General features: G+C 40.0%; 1 protein-coding gene across 5 annotated transcripts in view; it reads left to right on the top strand.

Annotated features, from left to right (window-relative positions):
- Arhgap12 (Rho GTPase activating protein 12) overlaps window positions 1-15789 on the top strand; it is a 104050-nt gene extending 88261 nt beyond the window's left edge. For all 5 annotated transcript variants that reach the window (XM_052727441.1, XM_052727440.1, XM_052727439.1 and 2 more), the window contains 9 exons: window positions 681-782; window positions 3302-3400; window positions 6284-6389; window positions 7667-7783; window positions 10089-10187; window positions 11700-11777; window positions 11878-12012; window positions 12398-12500; window positions 13460-15789. In XM_052727441.1, coding sequence (XP_052583401.1) covers window positions 681-782; window positions 3302-3400; window positions 6284-6389; window positions 7667-7783; window positions 10089-10187; window positions 11700-11777; window positions 11878-12012; window positions 12398-12500; window positions 13460-13634 — 1014 coding nt within the window. In that variant the 3' untranslated portion in view covers window positions 13635-15789. The remainder of the gene's footprint in view (window positions 1-680; window positions 783-3301; window positions 3401-6283; window positions 6390-7666; window positions 7784-10088; window positions 10188-11699; window positions 11778-11877; window positions 12013-12397; window positions 12501-13459) is intronic.
- The last annotated feature ends 5842 nt before the right edge of the window (window positions 15790-21631 follow it).

Here is a 21631-nt window from a genome sequence, read left to right as displayed (position 1 = left end):
TGAGTTCCTTCTCTAGGAGTTACCGTGATCAGAGATTGGAGCTGAGGGCTGTAGATGTATCCAACCTTCTTATTAAATAAGAAACACAGAACCAATGCAAAGAAGAAAGCCAAGAGGTCAGAGCTAAGAGCTAAAACCTTACCCTTCCTCCTGCGGTGGTCCTACCTCTCCGAACCAGAGCTACCCCTGTGTTAAAGTCTTTATATAGAGTTCCTGTCCTGCCTTCTCATTGGTTGTAAACCCAACCACATGACCGCCTCCTCACAGCCTGTCTGTATAGGCCTCCAGGTTTTCCATGATTGGTATTAAGATTAAAGGCATGTGTATCCAATAATGGCTGTATCCCTGAACACACAGAGACTTACCCAGCTCTGCCTACCAAGTGCTGGAATTACAAGCGTACGCTACCACCGCCCAGCCTTCCTATGGCTTGCTAATAGCTCTGACCCCCGGGCAACTTTATTTATTAACATACAAATAACATTTTAATACAAATAAAATATCACCATAGAGGGCCTATTAGTTTACAGGTTCATGAGATTTGGATATACTTAAACTTTTTTAAATCTGAAAAGAAAAGGATTTAAGATCATCTTTATTATATATGTTAGTCTTCTTTTTAAATACATATACATATGCATGTATATCACATAGTCTTTTCTCTTTTTTCTAAAATGAAGTTTGGGAGTAATCAGTCCAAACCAGAATTCACAGTGGACCTGAAGGGGGCAACAATTGAGATGGCATCCAAGGACAAATCCAGCAAGAAGAATGTATTTGAGGTAATACATCGTTTCCTAAATAACTCACATTCTTGGCTTTAGTATGTATGTTTTGTTTTAGTGTTTTGCTGTGACAAATTTAGGCAAAGTTTGTAACTAAGTCATTTGTAACATAATGCTGTAAGAGCTCTGTGTGTGAGTGTGTGTGTGTGAAATCAGCTTCATTTGCATGTTACAGGAAGTGAGGGTTTCAGGCCTTTGTTTCACAGATTTTCCCTTTACTCGTAGTAACAAAAGGACGTGATTCCCTAATATTAGAAAATAACTTTAGGGAGGTATTTCTTGGAGAGCTGTGTGTGTATATATATGTGTATGTATGTATATGTTTATGTGTGTGTATGTATGTATGTATGTATATGTATGTGTGTGTATGTGTGGGACATCTCGTGCCTTCTTCTTAGTGTTGCTGTGGCCCTAGAACTGTTCTACAGAAATGAAGCCTCTCTTCCTTGTTGCCCCAGCCCCTCCACTGCAGTTCGTGGTCTTGTATCAGTTATCACAGTATGACAGACCACTCCAAAGCTCGACAGCTTTGCACAAGGGCCCCCACGCTTGCAGTTAGTTGGGGATGAGAGAATGGCTGTTGTGCTCTCACCCTGGACTGTTCCTGAGACTCGGAGAGAGTGGTACTTAGTGCTGACCTCATTTTATTGGCTCTAGCTTATGGAAGGCTCCTTCTCCCTAAGACCTCTCTCTTTTTCAAGAAAGCTTACACAGGCTTCTCCACATGCAGTCAGGGTTCCAGTAGAGTGAGAGATGACCAGGCTTCTCAAAGCCTAGACTTGGAAGTCGACCTACCTGCAGTGTACTCTTCTAACACGGCTCAGAAGTCTAGCTCCTATTCAGGGCCCTGGGTACTAAGAGTTCACCTAGGATGGGAACAGTGAAGTCCTTCCCATTGCAGAAGGCTGGAGGAAATCTGGATGTGTCTGTAAGCTGTCTTGGAGCTCCCGTCCTTTATAGCCTTCCATGCATTGTAGACCAGGCACTTTGGCTTCGTCAGTGTTTTCCAAGGAGAACCTATCTGGTGATTACTCTTTGTCATGTGTTGGGTCATTGGTACTAACCCACACCGACCTCTGCCTCTCAAATGCAGTGTATCCAAGACTCAAAACAAATACTACAACAATGATGCTACTTTAAAAAAACAAAACCTTAAATTTGTATTTTAGTATACTTTGCCTTTAGCATCATTTGTAAATTGTCCTAGATTATATCAATCTTTAGATTATTAAAGTGGTTAGTTTTGTTTTGCTTTTAAGAAACGATTTTAACTTTGATTAGGAACCCCCTCCCCTGTCTATAGCAGCATACATTCAGTGTGTGGGAGGGAGAAGGTTGGGGAAGAGGGGGTGCTGGCTTGACCACCTGTCTAGAAACATGCATGAGAGGATATCCTTACTTCCTGAACCAGCTGTGCAGTTTCAGAGTGAATAAAGGATCCATGGCGAAATACATTTTGGAAATAGTATGTATTTATCCCTCTTTTAGACAATTTCAGTGTTCTCTAGATTGTCAAGTTCCTGAGAACTCTTAAAGGAGAGCATCTTGTTAGACTTCTTTAATCCAGCACTTCCCAGGTTAATATTTCATCATATTTTAAGTTTAGTTTTTGAGGAATAGCTTTATTAAATATTACTTGGGAAATTATGGGGGAAATGATTCTTCGAATATTGTTGGGAAGGAAATTGCCAAATGTTCCTCTAGAAAAACAAACTCAGTTACTAGCCAGGAAATGTGAGGGATATATAAAATAATGGATATCCATACTTCAGTCCATGATTGGACAATTAGTAATATTTCTGCTCAGAAGGGGTGTGAAGGATGTTGAGCTAGCTCAACAGGTAAAGGCACTTGCTGCCAAGCCTGATGACTTGAGTTCAATCCCTACGACTGGCATAGTGGAGGAAGGAACTGACTGGTTGTCCTCTCACCTTCATACGTGGGCCACGATACACATGTGAACACGCACAATAAATAAATAAATTAAATTAATAGATGTATAAAATTTGATGTATGCATTTTTTAAAGGGATATGACATCATTTTCATTTGTGCCTTGTCTTCATACTCAGTCATCATTGTCTGTTAAGTAGGAAATACTGAAAACCTAACATTTATATAGTCTTTTTCTATATTTATATTCATAACCAGACCAAAACAAATCTCAGGCTATGAAAAAATTCTTAAGCTGTGTGAAATACCACAGATTTCTATTTCTTTGCAGATGTTTCAGTTTTAATTGTAAATGCATTACTTTGGTACTTGTGTTTATTTTTAAATGATAAACTATATTACTTCGGGATCCTGAATTACTAGATTTTTATTCAGAATTTATTACAAAAATCAACCTCATGCTCTAAAACAGTTAGACTGGCATTCCTAGCTGCCTGGGTACCTCTGTTGCTGTCAGTATGAGACCCGGTGCACTGGAGACTGTGCAAGCCTTGAAGTACATGTTTTCCTTTGTTGTGTTGAAAGCACTGATGTGTTCTCCCCTCACCCTTCTTTTCTCTAAAGCTGAAAACTCGCCAAGGAACGGAACTGCTAATTCAGTCTGATAATGATGCTGTTATTAATGATTGGTTTAAAGTTCTTAGTAGTACTATCAATAACCAGGTATGTATTTGATTTAAGTAAAATTTTTTTCTGTAAGTTTTATTATGTTTATTTATGGGAAGTGAGCTTGCTGCGGCACTCTTTTTTTTTTAGATGTGCACTGGTGTTTTGCCTGCGTGTATGTCTGTAAGGATGTCGGGTCCCCTGAAACTGGAGTTACAGACAGTTGTGAGCTGCCATGTGGGGGCTGGGAACTGAACCCAGGTCTTATGGAAGAGCAGTCAGTGCTCTTAACTGCTGAGTCATCTCTCCAGCCCCTAAGTAAAATTTTTATTGCAGAGCCAGGTGTGGTAGCACATGCCTTTAATCCTAGCATTTGGGAGGCAGAGGCAGGTGGATCTCTGAATTTGAGGCTAGCCTGGTCTATATAGAGAGTTCCAGGATAGCCAGAGCTACATTGTGAGACCCTTTCTCAATTTTTTTCTTTTTTTTGGGGCGGGGCGGGGTTTGAGATAGGGTTTCCCTGTGTAGCTTAGGAGCCTTTCCTGGAACTCACTCTGTAGCCCAGGCTGGCCTTGAACTCACAGAGATCTGCCTGCCTCTGCCTCCCAGTGCTGGGATTAAAGGCGTGCGCCACCACCGCCCGACTCTCAATTTTCTTTAATTGCATAGCTGTTTTGTAATTGCTTATTGTATATGCAAATTTCAGTTTACAGATGGAAAGACTGAATGTGTGCATGTATGTGCTAACCTAGGTGGGAAAGGCAAACTTTAGCAATCTGTGTCCAGTGATGTGATTAAACATTCTCACTTATAAAACGTTTGTGGATTTGCAGCAGTATTTATATTAGGCATTGGTTCATGAAGAAAGGGACTGACAGCGCTTAGTGCATAGTACTTACTCAGTTCCAGAGTTGTTGGAAGGGATACTGTTTGATGGAGAGAGGCCAGAGGTCGCGTTTTGAAGTGTATGCAGCAGTAGCCTCATCAGAGTGTTTCTAGTGATGTTTTGTCTGCCTTTCTGCTCCTTCTCTTCTGAGGGTATTCCTTGTTTCCACATTGGGCTGCCAAGGACTGTGTGTTCCCTGCATTCTGAACCACCTCTCACTTTGAGGGTCATCTACCTGAGAGAAATGCAAGATAACACTTACTAAGGGAGAAGTTAGCTTTTCTAGCAGATAGATCATGAACTATATATAATATAATATTGTATAATGTATAATATTTTTACTTTTATACCTTTCTATTTATCTCTGAAACCATGACTGACTTTTATTTTAATACCAAAATAAGAATAACCTTCTAAATCTTTTTCCTAATTTAACATACTGATCTTTTTGTCTGTCTCTGGGTTTGCTATGCTTGTTTTTGGTAGTGTGGATCAGCCTAGGGCCTGTGTATGCTTCCACGGAGCTCACCCTTAAAGTCTAAATGTTTTTGGTGGCCAGTGGTTCATTCCTAGAAACCTCCTATGACCTTCATTAAAATCTAGCAGTTTGAGCCCTGTCTCCATCCACTTGGGTATGTCCTTTTCTCTAGCCCATGTAGGTTCAGTTGTAACCACAGTACATGCATCCTTGCGTTTAGTAAGTACATGCGTGCTCGTTCGTGTACTAGGCAGCAAACAGTACTGTAACACTTTCTCTGCCAAAGTTACAAGCAAAGACAGAATAACCAAAGAGGTTAACTGTACATGCAGTCATATGTGATGCACTGTAGTGATGAGGGAGTGTAGCATACTACACAAACATGAAGAAGGGCTAGTCTAGGAAGGCACTGCAGGGCAGTGCTGTGTGTGTTTTTGTTTTGTAGTTGAGATCTCCAGAAACAGGGAATGAGGCAAGGGAAGAGAGAAGAGCATATGTATTTACCGTGAAATGGGAAAGTACCTGCTGTTTTCATAGTGCCAGAAAATAAAGAAGAGCAAATGCGGCTTGTTCCTGGAACAGGGAGGCTGCTGTGAGTGCAAGCCCAGACGGGGAGAGAGCCGATCTGAAGAAACACTTCCAATGTCACTGAGAGACACTGAGTCCAGAAGACTCAATGATGTAAAGATGTGTTTCTTAAACGATTTCTAGATTGGAGAATTTTGATTCTCATTAAAATTCCAAGTTTTTCTGGTAGAATTTGAGAACCTTATTCTAAAATTCCTTTAGAGATAAAAAAGGGCTAAAAATATGCAAGACTTACTTGAAGAAGAAGACCTGATGTATTGCAGATTAGGACTTGATACACCTGTATTAAACAATGAAGCTGCCTGTTTAAGCAGGGGTAGATATACAGATCTGTGGAACAGAGTAAAGTGCCAGATATAGCATTGTGGAGTATATGCTTTGTAGTAAACAGTACTGGTGCAGCTGGGTATCCAAGAAGAACAGGGAGATTTTTATATCATAAACAGAAACAGATCAGTGGAGTAGACCCCAGTGAGAAGGATGAGACAAAGTCCTTAGCTTTGGGAATTCAGTCCACTCTTTTCATGCTATACAAGTTACATTAGTGAGGTCCTAATAGAGTATTGGGTGCTTTTCAGCACCTAATACTTATGAGCATTAAGTCTGTCTTCCAGTTGTTTCCACAGCATAATAATGTGCTCTTAAACTGTTGTCACAGGCAACATGGCTGTCATGGCCAGAAGTGTAAGTCTGCTTTGTCTTTTCTCGCCCCGACTTCTAACTGCTGTTTGTGCCACCCACATGTAATGTCATGTGAGGCAGGTATACCTAGCGTTCTGTGAGTTAGCACCGCTAATTTTTTTTAGAAGTGAAAGTTAATGTCATTAAAGGAAAACATACTGATCAAATACCTAAATCATACATACTACATACTGTTTCCTAAAATCACTGGTAAGAGTCAATTATGGCTCATTCTGATAATTATGCCGTTCAGCTACAGCGGTACTAAAAGTGACGTGTGTGTGTGTGGAAAACCTCTCACCAACAGGCAGCAGCAGAGGCTGATGAAGCAGTTGAAGAGGAGGCACCAGATTCGCCGGGCATAGAAAAGCAGGATAAAGAAAAGGACCAGAAGGAGCTTAAAAAACTGCGCTGTAAGCTGTTCCCTCATTTGCTGGTGGTGGATCCTAGGTTTTAAATAAATGCCCATATAAAAATGCATTTTCCAGTATTAGAAAAGTGACAGGGCCAAGTACTGTCTTGTTCTTCATTGTTTTTAACCACAGTGTTCATCCATATGATGTCCTCATATTCTACAGTACACTTCTCTTGAAGCCTCTAGGAAGCTGGACTTTGTTAAGTTAAAAATACATAGTTTTGCATAGAGTCTTAGATATTTGGAAGCCCAAAGTCAAGGGAAAATTGTTCCACCCCTACCCCAGGCACCAGGCAGCCCACTGTCATGTGCTCATGCATACAGCCATGCGCTCAGATCTCCAGAGCACAGACAGGCGAGAGCAGAGCTAAGCCAGCAGTTTTAAGAAGGACAGTTTTGAGCACAGAAGTATATTATTGATGTTGGCCTTTATCTGTGACTCAACACCTTTTCCAGTTTCTCTTAACTAATCCACGTGCTTAACTAAGGATTTCCTGACCTCCTAATTAAATGATTAGAAAGTCAATTCTACTTTTGTTTTCCAACAATATAATGAAGATTTTACACACACACCATCACCACCACACAGCAATGTTAACACAAAATTTTGTGATTTGTAAGGGGTTCTATGTGGTCCAGGCTGTCGTTAAGCTCCCTGTGAAGCTAAGACTGGCCTTGAGCTCTTGATCCTCCTGCCTCCATGTCTCATAGAATGGGATTATAGGCATATGTCACCAAGCCTGTCTTAAAATTTTTATTCTTGATTGATATATTCTTTACCGTTAATGTTCTCTAAGCGTAATTATTTTTAACAAATAATTTCATGTTAGTGTAGCTCATAAATCAGGATCAAAGGTATTATAGAACAGGCTTTGTGTGCTCCATTCTTATGTAAGAGTACAGATAATTATAAAAGCATCAGATACAAATATGTGGACTTTTCAGACTTTTAAGCAGTTCACTAGAACAGGAATTTTGGTTTATGTTGTGAATTTTGAGTGTGTGGTCTTTTACCTCTGAAACTGATGGAAAAGTAAAATCACTTGTTAATCTTGACTCATACCAAAGAAAGTATAGGTGTCACCTGCTTTTAGTGAAAAAATGATAATTTTGCTTAAAATTAAAATAACCTTTTCTTCTGTGATGTTTGTTGGTTTGTTAGTTAGTTTTGTTTGTTTAATTTTTGGGCCATGGATCGACATATTTTGAGTCATCTGTGGAAAAACTTTTACTAGAAAAGTTTCCTGAAATAACCTCTTATCTGTTTGTCTAAAGCAATGAAAGGATCCAGCATGGATTCTTCAGAGCAGAAGAAAACTAAGAAAAACTTAAAGAAATTTCTTACCCGACGCCCCACATTGCAAGCTGTTCGTGAGAAAGGTTATATCAAAGGTATGTACAAGAAGTGGTATTTACAATAGTGAACGTTAGCTGAATCAGAAATAAGGTGTTTGAAGTTAAAAATGAAGATTTTTAACGTTTTCATTTTTTATCCCTTAAGTTTTCAACTATACAGATGAAGGCATTTGAATAATTACCACTGATTTTTTTTTAAATGCATGTGTAAAGTGTAGCTAAAACATGGAACCAGGCATAAATTCCAAACTACATTTTTGAAGCCTATTATCAGAGAAGAACAGATGAGATGTGTGCTGGGTGGGCATTGGAGTTCTTAGATGTCATGAAAATTTTTGATTTTACGTTGCCAAGATCAGAAGTTAGAAATGTGACTGACAACCACAAACAGCGTGAGAGCAAACAGCACGACTAGTTCTGTTCCTGATTGTTTGCTCTTAGTCTAATTTAAGGGAATTTTAAAATTGGTAAAAGATGTTTCCCCCAATTGTATGTTTCTTAATTCATTTATGATCACTGTAATGCACCAGCAAGTAGGAAAGTGTTTCTTAAATGCACATATGTCTTCGTATATCTACAGTTCTTATAACTATGTTTAACACCGAAGATTACAATTTTAAATTTGTGACTCATGTCACTGGCATTTATTCAGAAGTAAAGGTGAAGGTAATATATAATGTGCATGTATGAGTCTGGTTATGAGGTTGGTAACACAGACTCTCACCGGAAATCTGTTTGCAAAGCATCTTCTCAGTTGAAAAGCAAAGATGAGTCTCATTAAGGATAGATATAAGACTTCTAAAATATTTAAGATAGACTGATTCACATTAGCAACTGTGCCTGGGTTTAGTGGAACACATCTATATTCCTAGTGCTTGGGAGGTGAAAGCATATAGATCAGAAGTTCAAGGTTATCCTCAGCTGTATAACTCAGCATAGGTTGAGATCATGTTTCAAAAAACAGACAAACAAAAACAGAAAAATGTGGCTCAAGAGATGAGTCAGTGGTTAAGAATGTGTACTGTTCCTGCAGAGGACCACTGTTTTGTTCCCAGCACCCTAGGGGGCTTACAACCTCCAGTAACTATAGCTCCAGGGAATCCAGTGCCTTTGACCTCCATGGACACATGCCCATACCCATGCACAGACACACAAAAAAAAAATAATTAAAACCCCAACAAAACAAAACGAAGTAACAATCTGTCTTAGTGTTTCTATTGCTGTGGAGAGACACCATGACCTCAGTAACTCTTATAAAGGAAAACGTTTAATTGGGGATGGCTTACAGTGTCAGAGGTTTAGTCTGTTATCTTCATGGTGGTGGGACATGGTACCATACAGGCAGACATGGTGCTAGAGAAGGAGCTGAGAGTTCTATATCCTGATCTGCAGGAGCAGAAGGAGAGACTGCCACACTGGGTGTGGCTTGAACATATATGAGACCTCAAAGCCCACCTTGACAGTGACTCACTTCTTCCAACAAGGTCACACCTCCTAAATAGTGCTACTCTGTATGGGCCGAGCATTCAAACACATGAGTCTGTAGGGACCATACCTATTCAAACCACCATACAATCTTAGGGGTTACAAATAAGTACTAATGATAAAGCATGTAGGTTGGTTTGTTGGTTAGAGCCTTCAAAAAAGAGACAGGAGGGTCATAGAAACAACTAAGTTCATCAGGCTTTCTCACTGAGAAATACTGAGTTGTTGCCTTGTGGAGGTACAGCACTTCAGACGTTTTATTATCGTCAATACTTAGCATATATACGCAAGGTCTAACCTGTTTGTTTAAAGATTAATGGAACAGCTTTTGAAACACATTTTGTGGAATTTGGTGTCAGCACAAGAATAGTACATAGCTTGTTTTGGTAGTTTTTAAATTATTTGGGTATTTTCTAAGTGCTGTGCATGAGCATAGGAGCCGTGAGCACTTGCTGGTAAGAACTGCAAGGTTCTTGCCCTCAGGATTTACTGGAGTGGCAGGCAGACAGGGTAATAATGTGAACAGTGGTGAATACTGTGAGCCTTTTCCAGTAATCCAGTAGAAAGTGATTGGAATTGGTTATTTTAGGAAAGGATAGTCGGATTTTTCAAAGGAGGTGATTTTTGCCTGAGACCAGGGTTAAAGAAAGGGAACCAACCGTATTTAGGGACCATGCTGTCTCTGCAGGAGGAATAAAAACACAAAGCCTTCTCGGCAAGAGTGAATTGTAGTCTTAGAGTTTATTCGGGAAGATTAATAGGACGTTGGAGGAGGCACATGTGTGCACACTGAAGAACTTAGCCGTTTTCTGAACTGATGTTCAGCGATGTGATACATTTAAAAACTCTCTTTCAGATCAGGTGTTTGGATCTAATCTTGCTAATCTGTGTCAGAGAGAGAATGGGACAGTGCCAAAATTTGTGAAGTTATGCATTGAGCACGTCGAAGAACATGGTAAGAGGATGCTTCCAAGTTTTGTTTTTCACGTTGAACAAAACAGATTGTTTCAGCACCAGAATCCCTAGGGCTGGGCCAGCAAGGTGACTCCGAGGTAAAGAGCTAGCCACCAGGCTGAGGACCTGAGAGAGAGAAAAAGAACCATTTTCTACAAGGCCCTTTGACCTTCACACAAGTACTGTGGCACCCCTCACACGTATGCATAGTAAATAAGTGTAACAAAAGCTCTTAGAAGACTTTATGATTTTTTGAGTGAGGCAACCAGAAGTTCCTTATGGTCCTGAAAGTATAAAAAGAAATGAAGCATCTGTGTGTGGAAATATTACACAGTTTCACCTGTTTTAAATTATGGCCTTCAGGCATCATTCAGTGTTTGATATGTCACTATGGTATCAGCCTAAGTCGTTTGGAGTTACCAGTGCTTAAATGAAGCTAAGTTCAGGGACTGATGTGCTGGTGGGGTTGCTCCAAGGATGCTGTTCACTCAATGAGAGAATGCTTGTGTTAGGATAGAAAGAGTTCAGCTACAGAGTGTCGGGATGCATCCATCCTTATAGGTCATTGCCCAAGAGTACGGCTAACTAACTAGTATTTTATTTCACTTTGACATATACTTAGTCTAGCTCCTTCTGTCTTATGACTGACAGTGTATTGGCTGTAGTCACAGCATCTGTGTGTATCAGAAGCATCTGGCACAGTTAGCAGCTTGTGTTACTTCATTTGGAACTTCTGCCAGTTTTGGATCTTTGGCCCATTGACTCTGTCAATGTGACAGTCAAGGCTTCACACTGTTTACTTGCTTTATTTGAGGCTAAATAATTAATAGTTATTATAAATGTGCTTTGTTAGGTATGTACAGCTTTGTTATTTAATAAATATTATTTTTTTCGGTTTAATTATATGAGTTTCAAATGATTCTGGCCATACATGAAAGAATAAGTATTATCACATGATTTGTTCTCTATAGAACCACTAGTTACGAGCTTTTGATAAGTCTGCCATAAGCAATTGGTGTGACAGACACTGGAAAAGAGTGCTGGTTCTTTCGTATATGCATTTACATTTTAAAGTTGTGTACAAAAATGGATCAAAACATTTACTTTTTAAACCATCCTCAGTTTATCTCAGCTGTTGGTATTTTGAGTTTTGTGAGATGTTTTGCATGAGCAAAGCTACAGTGTACTTGATAAACAGAATTTCTGATGTTTATTAAACAGAATTCATAGTAAATTGCCACCTCATTCCCCTGCCAAGAGTCTAAAAAGCCATTTAGAGAAAGAGAGTATTTGTCCGTTTCCTTTTCAGCTAATGCTGAGATTAAGACTTCTGAAGCTGGATGCAGTGTGTCTGTAGATCCAACTGCTTGGGCAGCTGAAGCAAAGGACTGCTTGAGCCCAGGATATTGAGGCCAGCCTGGTCAACATTGTAAAATCCCCAAATGGAGATATTTATGCATCTTTAGAAGCAGCAATGAGTTTCTTTCAAACATGAACTATTATTTCCTTGTAGGTTTAGATGTTGATGGTATCTACAGAGTAAGTGGCAACCTTGCAGTCATCCAGAAGCTGAGATTTGCAGTCAATCATGGTAAGAGGGCACACCCTACTGTTACGTCCACCAGCACTGCCCAGAGCTTTAAGAACTGGTTCAAAGCAGCTTTTAAAATGTCTTGTTCCCCCGTTTTCAGATGAGAAATTGGATCTGAGTGACAGTAAATGGGAAGACATTCATGTCGTCACTGGAGCACTCAAAATGTTTTTTCGAGAATTACCAGAACCCCTTTTTACATTCAATCATTTCAATGATTTTGTGAATGCAATTAGTAAGTATGTTGTTTACTCAGTTTTTTTTTTTTCCCCCTTAATACTGGAAATCATTTTACAAATTAAGCTGTTGGATGGTTTGGTCTTTTTTTTTTTTTGGTTTTTTCGAGACAGGGTTTCTCTGTGTAGCTTTGCTGGAACTCACTTGGTAGTCCAGGCTGGCCTCGAACTCACAGAGATCTGCCTGGCTCTGCCTCCCGAGTGCTGGGATTAAAGGCGTGCGCCACCACCGCCCGGCTGGTTTGGTCTTTTTTAAACAAGTTTTTTCAGTGGGTTGTATAACTCCAGAGATTTTAAGTGTGACCACCAGATGTCACTGTGTATCACCAAACACCAGCTTCCCAACTATGTCACTGCCTTTCATTCTACTTCCTACTGTTTTAGAACAAGACCCAAGGCAGCGTGTCACTGCCGTTAAGGACCTAATCAGACAGTTGCCAAAGCCAAATCAGGATACAATGCAGATTCTGTTTAGACACCTCAAAAGGTAAGAGACTGTATGGGTAGGAAGTGTGGGGTAGTACAGTGGAGGAGAGCCCAAGGGACAGGAGCACCCAGACCCCATTCCGTTCCTAGATGGGTCACTTGCTGTCGTCGTAAGTTTTTAAAAGAAACTCAGCTTGTAGCATTTATTTCTTCTAGTAAAAAGCGTTAGTGTGAAGACTTGGTTCAAGCTGGTATTTTCTGTAAAGTGTTTATATAATGCTCACCCCACAGTAGGTGTTCTGACAAGTCTGAGGTTAATTAACACCAAGATGAGATGGTCTAAGTGAGGCATGTTACATTGTTTTAAAACAGAACTTTCATGGCCCTGGATTACTGCTTCACAGCTACTTTAATACATGGTTTTGTTCATCTTTGGAACATGGAAATAGTAAAGCAGGGTTGGCGAGATGGCTCAGCATGGAAAGGCTTGTACCAGTGAATCTGAGGATGTGTGTTCAGTCCCCAGGACCCACACAATAGAACGAGATAACTGGCTCTCACAGGTTGTCCTCCTGACTTCCACATGCGCACACACACACACACACACACACACACACACACACACTCACACACACTCAATAAGCGTGAAAATAATAAAATATTAAAGTGTACCAGTTCGACAGTTTTTTAATAATATTCAATTGAAAGTTGTAATTTTTATTCCCCGATGAAATCCCCTCCCCATGTAGAAGATAGATCACTCTTACCTGAATTACAACACATATTTAAGTCTATATCCTATTCTGAAAACGAAGCTAAAATACCACACATTTAAAGTTTGCCACAGTATGTATAATGCTGACCTTTCAGCTGTTAATTAAGAACCTGGCTCCATGTAGCAGCCAGGTTGAAGTTACATGGTTAAGCCCTGCCTGTCTCTCTTTCTAAATGCAGACTGTTGGGTTTGTAATATAATTCAAAGTTCTCTGTTTTTTAAACACGTTTGTTTTCTCTCTCTAGGGTTATAGAAAATGGAGAAAAAAACCGAATGACCTATCAGAGTATAGCAATTGTTTTTGGCCCCACTCTGCTAAAGCCAGAAAGAGAGACTGGTAATATAGCGGTTCATACTGTGTATCAAAACCAGATTGTAGAGCTGATTCTCCTGGAATTAAGCACTGTCTTTGGACGCTGACTCATGAGAAACAACTGTGGTATAGAAGCTGGATTCCAGAGATTTCAAGTCTTATCCATGGTGTGTTTCATTTTGGACCAAGCAGAGACTGATTTTGCACTTTTCTGAGGGTCAGAGAGGAAGAGGAGAGTGGAGATGCCAGCGGGGCCCTTATTTGCTGCTTAGTTGCAAGCAAACAGCAAGCTATGACTGTGTGTAATTTTGGGTTCATTTTATCCTGGATGCTTGCATTTCATACTCTGAATATCAGTGAAAATCAAAACTCAGAATTCTAACCAGTCATATACACTGGATAATTTGGTAAGGAAAACTGTGGGTCCCTGTGTTGTTGCCCTTGCTGTCCCCAAACTGGATAATGTAGATTCCTTCTCATGCTCTGTAAGCTCTTTACTTGGTACAATGATAGTCACTGTCATTTTAAAAAACGCTCCTGGACATTGAAAACAAATGAAGTTGATCCTTTTAAGACCTGTGTACTGCCTTCTTCAGGGTTTCTGCGTGAGTGCTGAAGCTCATAACCCAGGTAGAATCCCTGGGTGAAGGTTTGCTGTCTGATTTTGCTGTCTCACAGTATCCTTGCTGGAACCTTAGTTGCTTGTTGGGACAGCACACTGACAGTACTTAAAACACTGTGATATACTGGAGTTCTGGTTAGTTTAAGTCAAATCAGGGTATTTGGTACCTGTCTTGCTGTTCTGAATTATAGCTAACAATCCTGATTATATTTAGTGCCATATTGAGTTCTTGGTATGACCCTGTGGAAACAGATGTTGTTTGATGTAAATATGGGCTAAGGACTTAATATAATTTAGCTTATGTATATACCTGTGTTGTCTAGGCTCAGAGTACATCTAACCCAATGTTTCTAATCATGACATTGGTAACCGTTTCCATGAATATTAGGCTTTCTCCAGAAATAGGCCATTATTTGGGAAAGTTAAACCGTGCACTTTTAGGTTTTAATTATTTACAGGCAGATCACTGCAGTGAGAATGGTACTGGGAAATACTGACTGAATAGACTTGCTAAATAGTGAACACACTACAAGAGGAGCTTTTTAGGTTATTTAATATGTACAGAAGACATTAGGAAAATCATTATAGAAATCTAACCCCCACTTGAATAGTGGAAACCTGTGTAAATTAGATGGATGTTGGATAGAAAATGACACTGCGAAATTTGAGTATTTTCTTTTTACATTACTAATGTAGATTGATTTGTATAATAAAACAGGGTTTGGAAGGTTTGTTACAGGGAGGCATGGTCTGTTGAAGATTTTTAAATGTATTTTTCTAGATTAACTGCTGTATATGAAATGTCTAATCTAATAAAGGAAACTATAATATGCTTAGAGTTTTTTTCCCATTGGAGATGTGCATTTTGGTTCTTATTTTTTTTGTTGTTTTATTTACTGACATACTTTTATACCTCATTTCAGAAAGTCAACCAAATCCATATTTCCTGTGGCAGATCGACTTTCCCTACTCCTCTGTTTTCTGTTCTTTCTGTACCAACAGCTCCCTCACACCACACACTTCTTCATCAGCGTTTGGAAGGAAATGATTTGTGACCATGATTCTTTTTATAATTTCCAGATTGCCTTCCTGGGGAACAATTTATGTGTGTGTGTACGATCTGTGCAGAACCTTTTTCCTAAGTCTTGTGGCTGAGATACGTCTGTGCTGTAATCTTCTTAAATATACAACAGGCTAAGCTGCTTGCCAGTGGACACAGATTGCTTCGGGTGGGGAGAAGTTCCAGATCAGCACGTGCAGAACTGCAGGTGCCGTTAATAATGCATTGTGCTTTAGGGCTCTTGTGTCTTGACTATGTACCAGGAAACCAGTTAGACTTAAGTCTGTGATCTGTGGTGTTCTTTCTCTTGGTGGTCATGAACATGTCAAAGGGTTAAAATTGTCCTGTGTTTCTTGTTTCAAAGTACATGTGTGTATGCAAAGTCCTTAATGTTGTATTGGTCTACCACTAATAATTGTATTGTAATAGTAGTGTATGTACAATGAGATCAGTGTCTTGTGTTTTCATCCTTTGTGAATTAAAAATTATCAATTGTTTTTGTAATAACAAAACCAGTAATATTTTCCTGTCTTGACAACTCGATTTTTTAGCAGAAAATATATTAAAAGCTAAAAATGAATGTTATCAGTGGAATTTCATTTACTAACAGGCCTTTCTTCAAAATATCACAAAAGAGACAATGGAAAGAAAAAGTGTATTCAAATCACTATGAAAATTCTAGTTGAAAAATACTTCCTTAAATTTTGTATCAATGAGGTATTTTACCTTTTAGTCTGAAGAATATGAAATATCTCTGAAAAGATGTTGTTTTAGGTAGTGGTGAATCCAATTAATTTTTTTTCTTTTGTGAAGACTATAAATAAAATAATGAATTCAGCCCAACTTCAAACTTAATGGCCGAGAGGCCATGTTCATAGAAATACATCCACACATAAGTACGTGTATAGTTTTTGCCCATGGACGTGAAACTCACTAAAACTAGTAGTGACTGATGCCTGGAGACCTGTGACTGTTCTAACGGCAGCACTTACAACTTTGAAATTGAAAGCCACATACTGGATAGTAAGTCTGCAGCAGCAGAAAAAGTTACTCTGTACTTGTGCCAAGAATGTTTTTTCCACCTAGTGAGAGAGAGAAGCTTCTAACGAAAGTAAATGTGGAATTTCCTAGGAGTTAGTACTCCTCAGACGTCTGTATAGGAGTATACAGCAGTGTCCAGAGTACTTAGAGGACAGCCTGCTCTCTCACTGGTCTAGGAAAAACCACATGTTCTAATACTGCCCTCGGACAGACGTGTGGAAGTGCTTAGAAAGTGGGATTTTGTGTAGTTCACTTTGTGTCTAAACTCTAGCCCTCAGCCCTGATCTGATGGTTCTCATTCAGGAAATGCACCTCCAGACTAGAAAAGGTATTTAATATGCCCGATGTTCAGTTTATGTCTCATTAGTGTGGGAAATGGAGCGCATTTTTTAAAAACATTTTCTAGTACAACTAATAGAGTCCTCTTAAATGTGACTTTTAGTTTGAAATAAAAGAAAAAAAATAAGCAAATGGGTACAGAAAACGAGCAGACTTATAACAATGGTGTATTGAAGTCTCCTGGAAATCCATGAGCTTTAAAGTCAGGCCGAGCCAAGCCAGACTGCTTATTGGAGAAAGGAGAGGCACGGGATGCCTGATGAGATGGTCTCTAACTGCCAGGGCAAGTGAGTCTCCTGAAGAATCCCAATGAGTCTTCTCCATGCAGCTCTGTAGACCAAGGGTGGTGGTGAGTATATTCAGCTTGGTTGTACTTTCACACATTAGCCTTATGTGGGTCTGGCACTTGAGTGAACCCTTTGATTTCCTTTGGCTGCCCTTCTCCCATGGCACCATGTGAGCAGAAGCATTTTCAGTGCTCACACACAGCAGTTGCAGAACAAGGTAATGACTGGACAAACCACAATATACACTTAGCGAAGTCTGATTTCTTTTCCTTCCTACCCGCTCCTGTTATTTTACTTCCTGCCAGTGTACTCAGATAAGCATGCTTTGGTAAAGATGTTTAATTACTGAGGCTGGTAGTCGGCGCTTCCAAGTAGTTCTGATACTTGTGGTTCATGGCAAGTGACACTGACGCTTGTCCTGAGCCTACACTACTGATGAAAAAACATCAGACTGACATCCAATGCTGAGCAGCTATAGCAGCAGGCCCTTCCAGGGGAAGAAGTGGCCCAGGGACTTGGAGGTTCTGCATAACATTCAAGGCCTTTGATCCCTTTGGGGCATTTTGAAAGTTCACATTTAGGCAAGAGCAATGGGAAACAGTGTTTTGAACTGATAAATGAAAGGCTAGTAGGAGCCTTCATAGCCATGGGGGATTTGTTTTAACAGGCCTGGATTGCTTATGAATGCCCCAAATTACAAGCATACTCATCAACTAAAGCCTGAGGCTGAAAGGAACTAGTTACCCCTGTCAATAAAAATCTATTAAGTATATTAATAAATTCTGGGCTGTTTGATCAAAGTTACTTTTATTAACATTTTCATTATATGATATATTTTGATCATGTTTTTCTATTCCAGATTCTCCCTGCTTCCCTACACACCAAACTTCATGTTCCTTATCTCGAAAAAGAACAAAACAAAAAGATGAAAATCAAAACAACCAATAAGACAAAAAAATGACACAATAAAATGAAAAAAAAAAGCCACAAAACAAATAGACAAAAGTACCACATGGAGTTCATTTTGTGTTGGCCAGCTTCTCTTGGGCATGGGACATGCTCTGATATGGGCTTGCTATGCCCAGTGAGACTCCACTGGAGAAAACTGGTTCTTCCTTTGTCAGTGGATAGCAATTGCAGATAGCTTCTTAGTACAGGGTTGAAGCCTGTGTCTATTGTCCCTGCCCCCCATTTCAATGCTGGGACCCCATCTGGCTTGAACACATGTAGGTCTTATTTAGGCTGCTACAGTCTCTGTGAGTTGATATGTGTATCAGCCCCATTGTGGCTGTCTGACACTTGAAGTTACCCACCACCTCTGGCTCTTAGAATCTTCTCTTCTGCATAGATCCTGAGCCCTGAGGGGAGGGGTTTGACGAAGTTGTTCCTTTAGGACTGAGTGCTCCAAGGTTTCTCCCTCTCTTTACATTGTCCACTGGAAAACAGTATCTCTTGATTTCCTTCTAATGAAAGAAGCAGCTTCTCTGATGAGGGTTGAGCAATGCACTGAACTATGGGTAAAGCAACAAGTCATTAGGAGGCATCTTACTGCTCTGAGGAGCTACTTTTGATTGTTAGTTTAACATCAATTTGAGTTGTGCCTTATTCATAAATGATCACCTTGGGGGATGCCTAAAGCCTTGGACAGTACCAAACTCTTCATTCCTATCTATATTTATCCATCCATTTACATATACTTGTTTCTTCTTATGTGTGGGCTCTGTATTTGTGGATTCAGCCAATCAGCGATCAAAAATATCCAGCATAGCAAATATTTACGTTTTGTAAGTGATCAAGATGACTTAAATTATATGGGAACATGCGTAGGCTCAAAACTGTAATACAGTAAATACTGTAGCTTTAAGGCTTCTGTGGATTTTAGCGTCTGCTCGGGAAGACAGTCTTCGAACTGAGAGATCAAGGCACTGTTTTTCCAGTGTAGCCTGCAACATTGTCAGGGACAACCAGCATTAATCTGTCTCTCCATGTTTTGTTTTTATAACTTGGTGATGTCCTCACTTGGTTTTGTTTTTGTTTTTTCATCACTACACTTGCACTGTGGGGCCATCATTAAGTAAAAGAAGTTAACTTGAAAGCAAACACTGGTATACTGCTGTTCATCTGATAGCCCCAGATAACTACCGGGTGATACAGGTAGTGTATACAGTGTGGCTTCGCCAAACAAAAGGATGGTTTGTCTCAGGCAGGATAGAGATTTCATCTTTCTACTCAGAACAGTGAACAAATTTATCAACTATTTTTTGGATTTTCCATTTACTAATTTAAAACTACCACTGTACAGTTTTGTCACAAGCAGTTGTAATCACAGAAAGTGCAGGAAGGGAGGGGCTATTGTAAGGCACATTCTGGATCCAGATCAATAGTACCATTTGGGGGAGCATAACTTGTTTCTTTTTGTTTGTTTTTTTTTTTTTTTTTCCAGACAGGGTTTCTCTGTGTAGTTTTGGTGCCTGTCCTGGATCTCGCTCTGTAGACCAGGCTGACCTCGAACTCACAGAGATCGCCTCCCGAGTGCTGGGATTAAAGGCATGCGCCACCGATGCCCAGCTCATTTTGGGCCTTCTTGTCAGACTAAGATAATTTTATGTGACATTGAAATTCTACTCTTTTATACATTATATAGGTGGCATGGGGTGGGGCCTGGCTTCTATCTCTTCATTCTGGCTGCATAGAAAATAAACCAGCATCTCTCTCTCCCGCTCCCTCCTTCCCTCCCTCCCTCCCTGGCAAAGAATTAAGACTCAAGTGTTCTTTTTGCACCCATTGGTGTTCCTGGACAGACCATTGTGTGTATTCGTCTCTTCAGTGTGTGGACTTTCAGTTAGTTCTGTATAACAGAGCTGTCCAAGTATTGTAGGTGTCAACCACATGTGAAAGTTCTTTGTGGTAAAACACAGTTAAGATTTGCTATTTTAAGCAGGTAACTGCATGACTGAACATGTATCGTGTGCAGCCATGTGCGCCTCCATCTCCACAACTTCACCTCACTGAGACTTGCCCCCTTACTGAACAACGACACCCACCTCCACCTCAAGCCCTTGGCCTGTACATTTCTGTTTTCTGTCTCTCTAGTTGTAACTAATTCATTGAAATGGAGTCATACAATATTTGCCTTTTTATGACTGGCTGTTCATTTCCTCGTGTCTTTAAGGTACTTTCATTTATAGTATATGGTGGGGTTCCCATCCTTTTACAGGTTGAATTACATTTGTTTTTTTACTTATTGTCTATCGGTAGGCAAGGTGGTTCTCACATCTTGGTCACTGTGGATAATGCTGTTAGAAGACAGGATGGATAACTATCTCTTTACATCCCAGCACTTGGTGGGAAGCAGAAGCAGGAGGATCTTTGTGAGTTATTGGCCAAGCCTGTGTTACAGAATAAGAACCAGCCTTGTGAGGCCCTGATTGACAGCAGCAAAAAAAACTCTTGGCAGTGGTGTTGAATCTGACCCCAAAGACGACAAGACAAATTGACTGTCATGACATTTTGTGTTTAAAAGAAATTTTTAAAAGCGGGGCAGAGGGGACCCACAAAGAGGGCTAGAATATTTACAATCATATCTGGTAAGGAACTGAGACGTAAGACTCAAAAACCCAGTTCAAAACAAGCAAAGGACTTGAATATTTACTCCAAAATACATGGATAGCCATTGAGCCTGTGAAAAGAAGCCCAGTGTCTGGTCAAAGAAGTCAGTTTGGAAAGAGATTTCAGCCTCACACCCATAGGATGGTTGCTTGCAGGAAAGATAGATGTAAGGATGTGGAGAGACTGGAATGCTTGCCCCAGTTAGCAGTCCCGTGTTGAGGATGCAAAACCACTGTCATTTCAGAAGACTTGTTCTTCTCAATAACTCCTTAGTATAGTAACCTGTGGTGATATATTGTGTCCCCCAATATATTGTGCACCCTAATAAAACTTACCTGGGGTCAGAGAACAGAACAGCCACTAGATTAGACATAGAGGCCAGACTGTGGTGGCACTACCCTTAATCCTAGTATTCCGGAGGCAGAGATCCATCTGGATCCCTGTGAGTTCAAAGCCACACTGGAAACAGCCAGGCATGGTGGCACACACCTTTAATCCTAGGAAGTGATGGCAGGAAGCAGAAAGGTATATAAAGCATGAGGACCAGGAACTAGAGGCTTTTAAGCTTTTAGGCTTTTTAGCAGCAGTTCAGCGGAGACACTTTTGGGTGAGGACTCGGAGGCTTCCAGTCTGAAGAAACAGTATCTGATGAGGAGTTGTCAAGGTGAGGGTGGCTGTGGCTTGTTCCTATTCCTCCGATCTTTCAGAATTTACCCAAATATCTGACTCCATTTTTTTTTATTAATAAGACCATTTAGCAATTTGTGTTACAGTAACCACATTTCAGATGCCCAGTAGTAACATCTTGTGGCCAGCATTATCTCATCCTCAGAGAACATTTCTGAAGATTGATTGTGAAGAATAAATAATTACAAAACAAAATTTTTTACCAAGTTCTTAGGTAAAAGAACTAAGGCATAGAATGTTTGGTTGTTGCCTAAGACACTAGAATTTAACGTTAGGGAGGGAATATAGTTTATATAGAGGGTTTCCAAGCCTGAGGACCTGTCACAGCATGGACCTATCTATGCATTAGGGCTACCAGAGAAGGCAGAATGTAGTGTGATTTCCAGTTACAGCTTCATCAAAAATGGGTTTAAAAAAAGACTCATTGGAACTGTTTTAAAAGAAACCTCATTCTCATCA

Source organism: Peromyscus californicus, unplaced genomic scaffold, assembly GCF_007827085.1.
Source record: "Peromyscus californicus insignis strain IS unplaced genomic scaffold, ASM782708v3 Scaffold_8__1_contigs__length_139910024, whole genome shotgun sequence".
Taxonomy (NCBI): Eukaryota; Metazoa; Chordata; class Mammalia; order Rodentia; family Cricetidae; genus Peromyscus; species Peromyscus californicus.
This window is presented reverse-complemented; position numbering and strand designations above follow the sequence as displayed.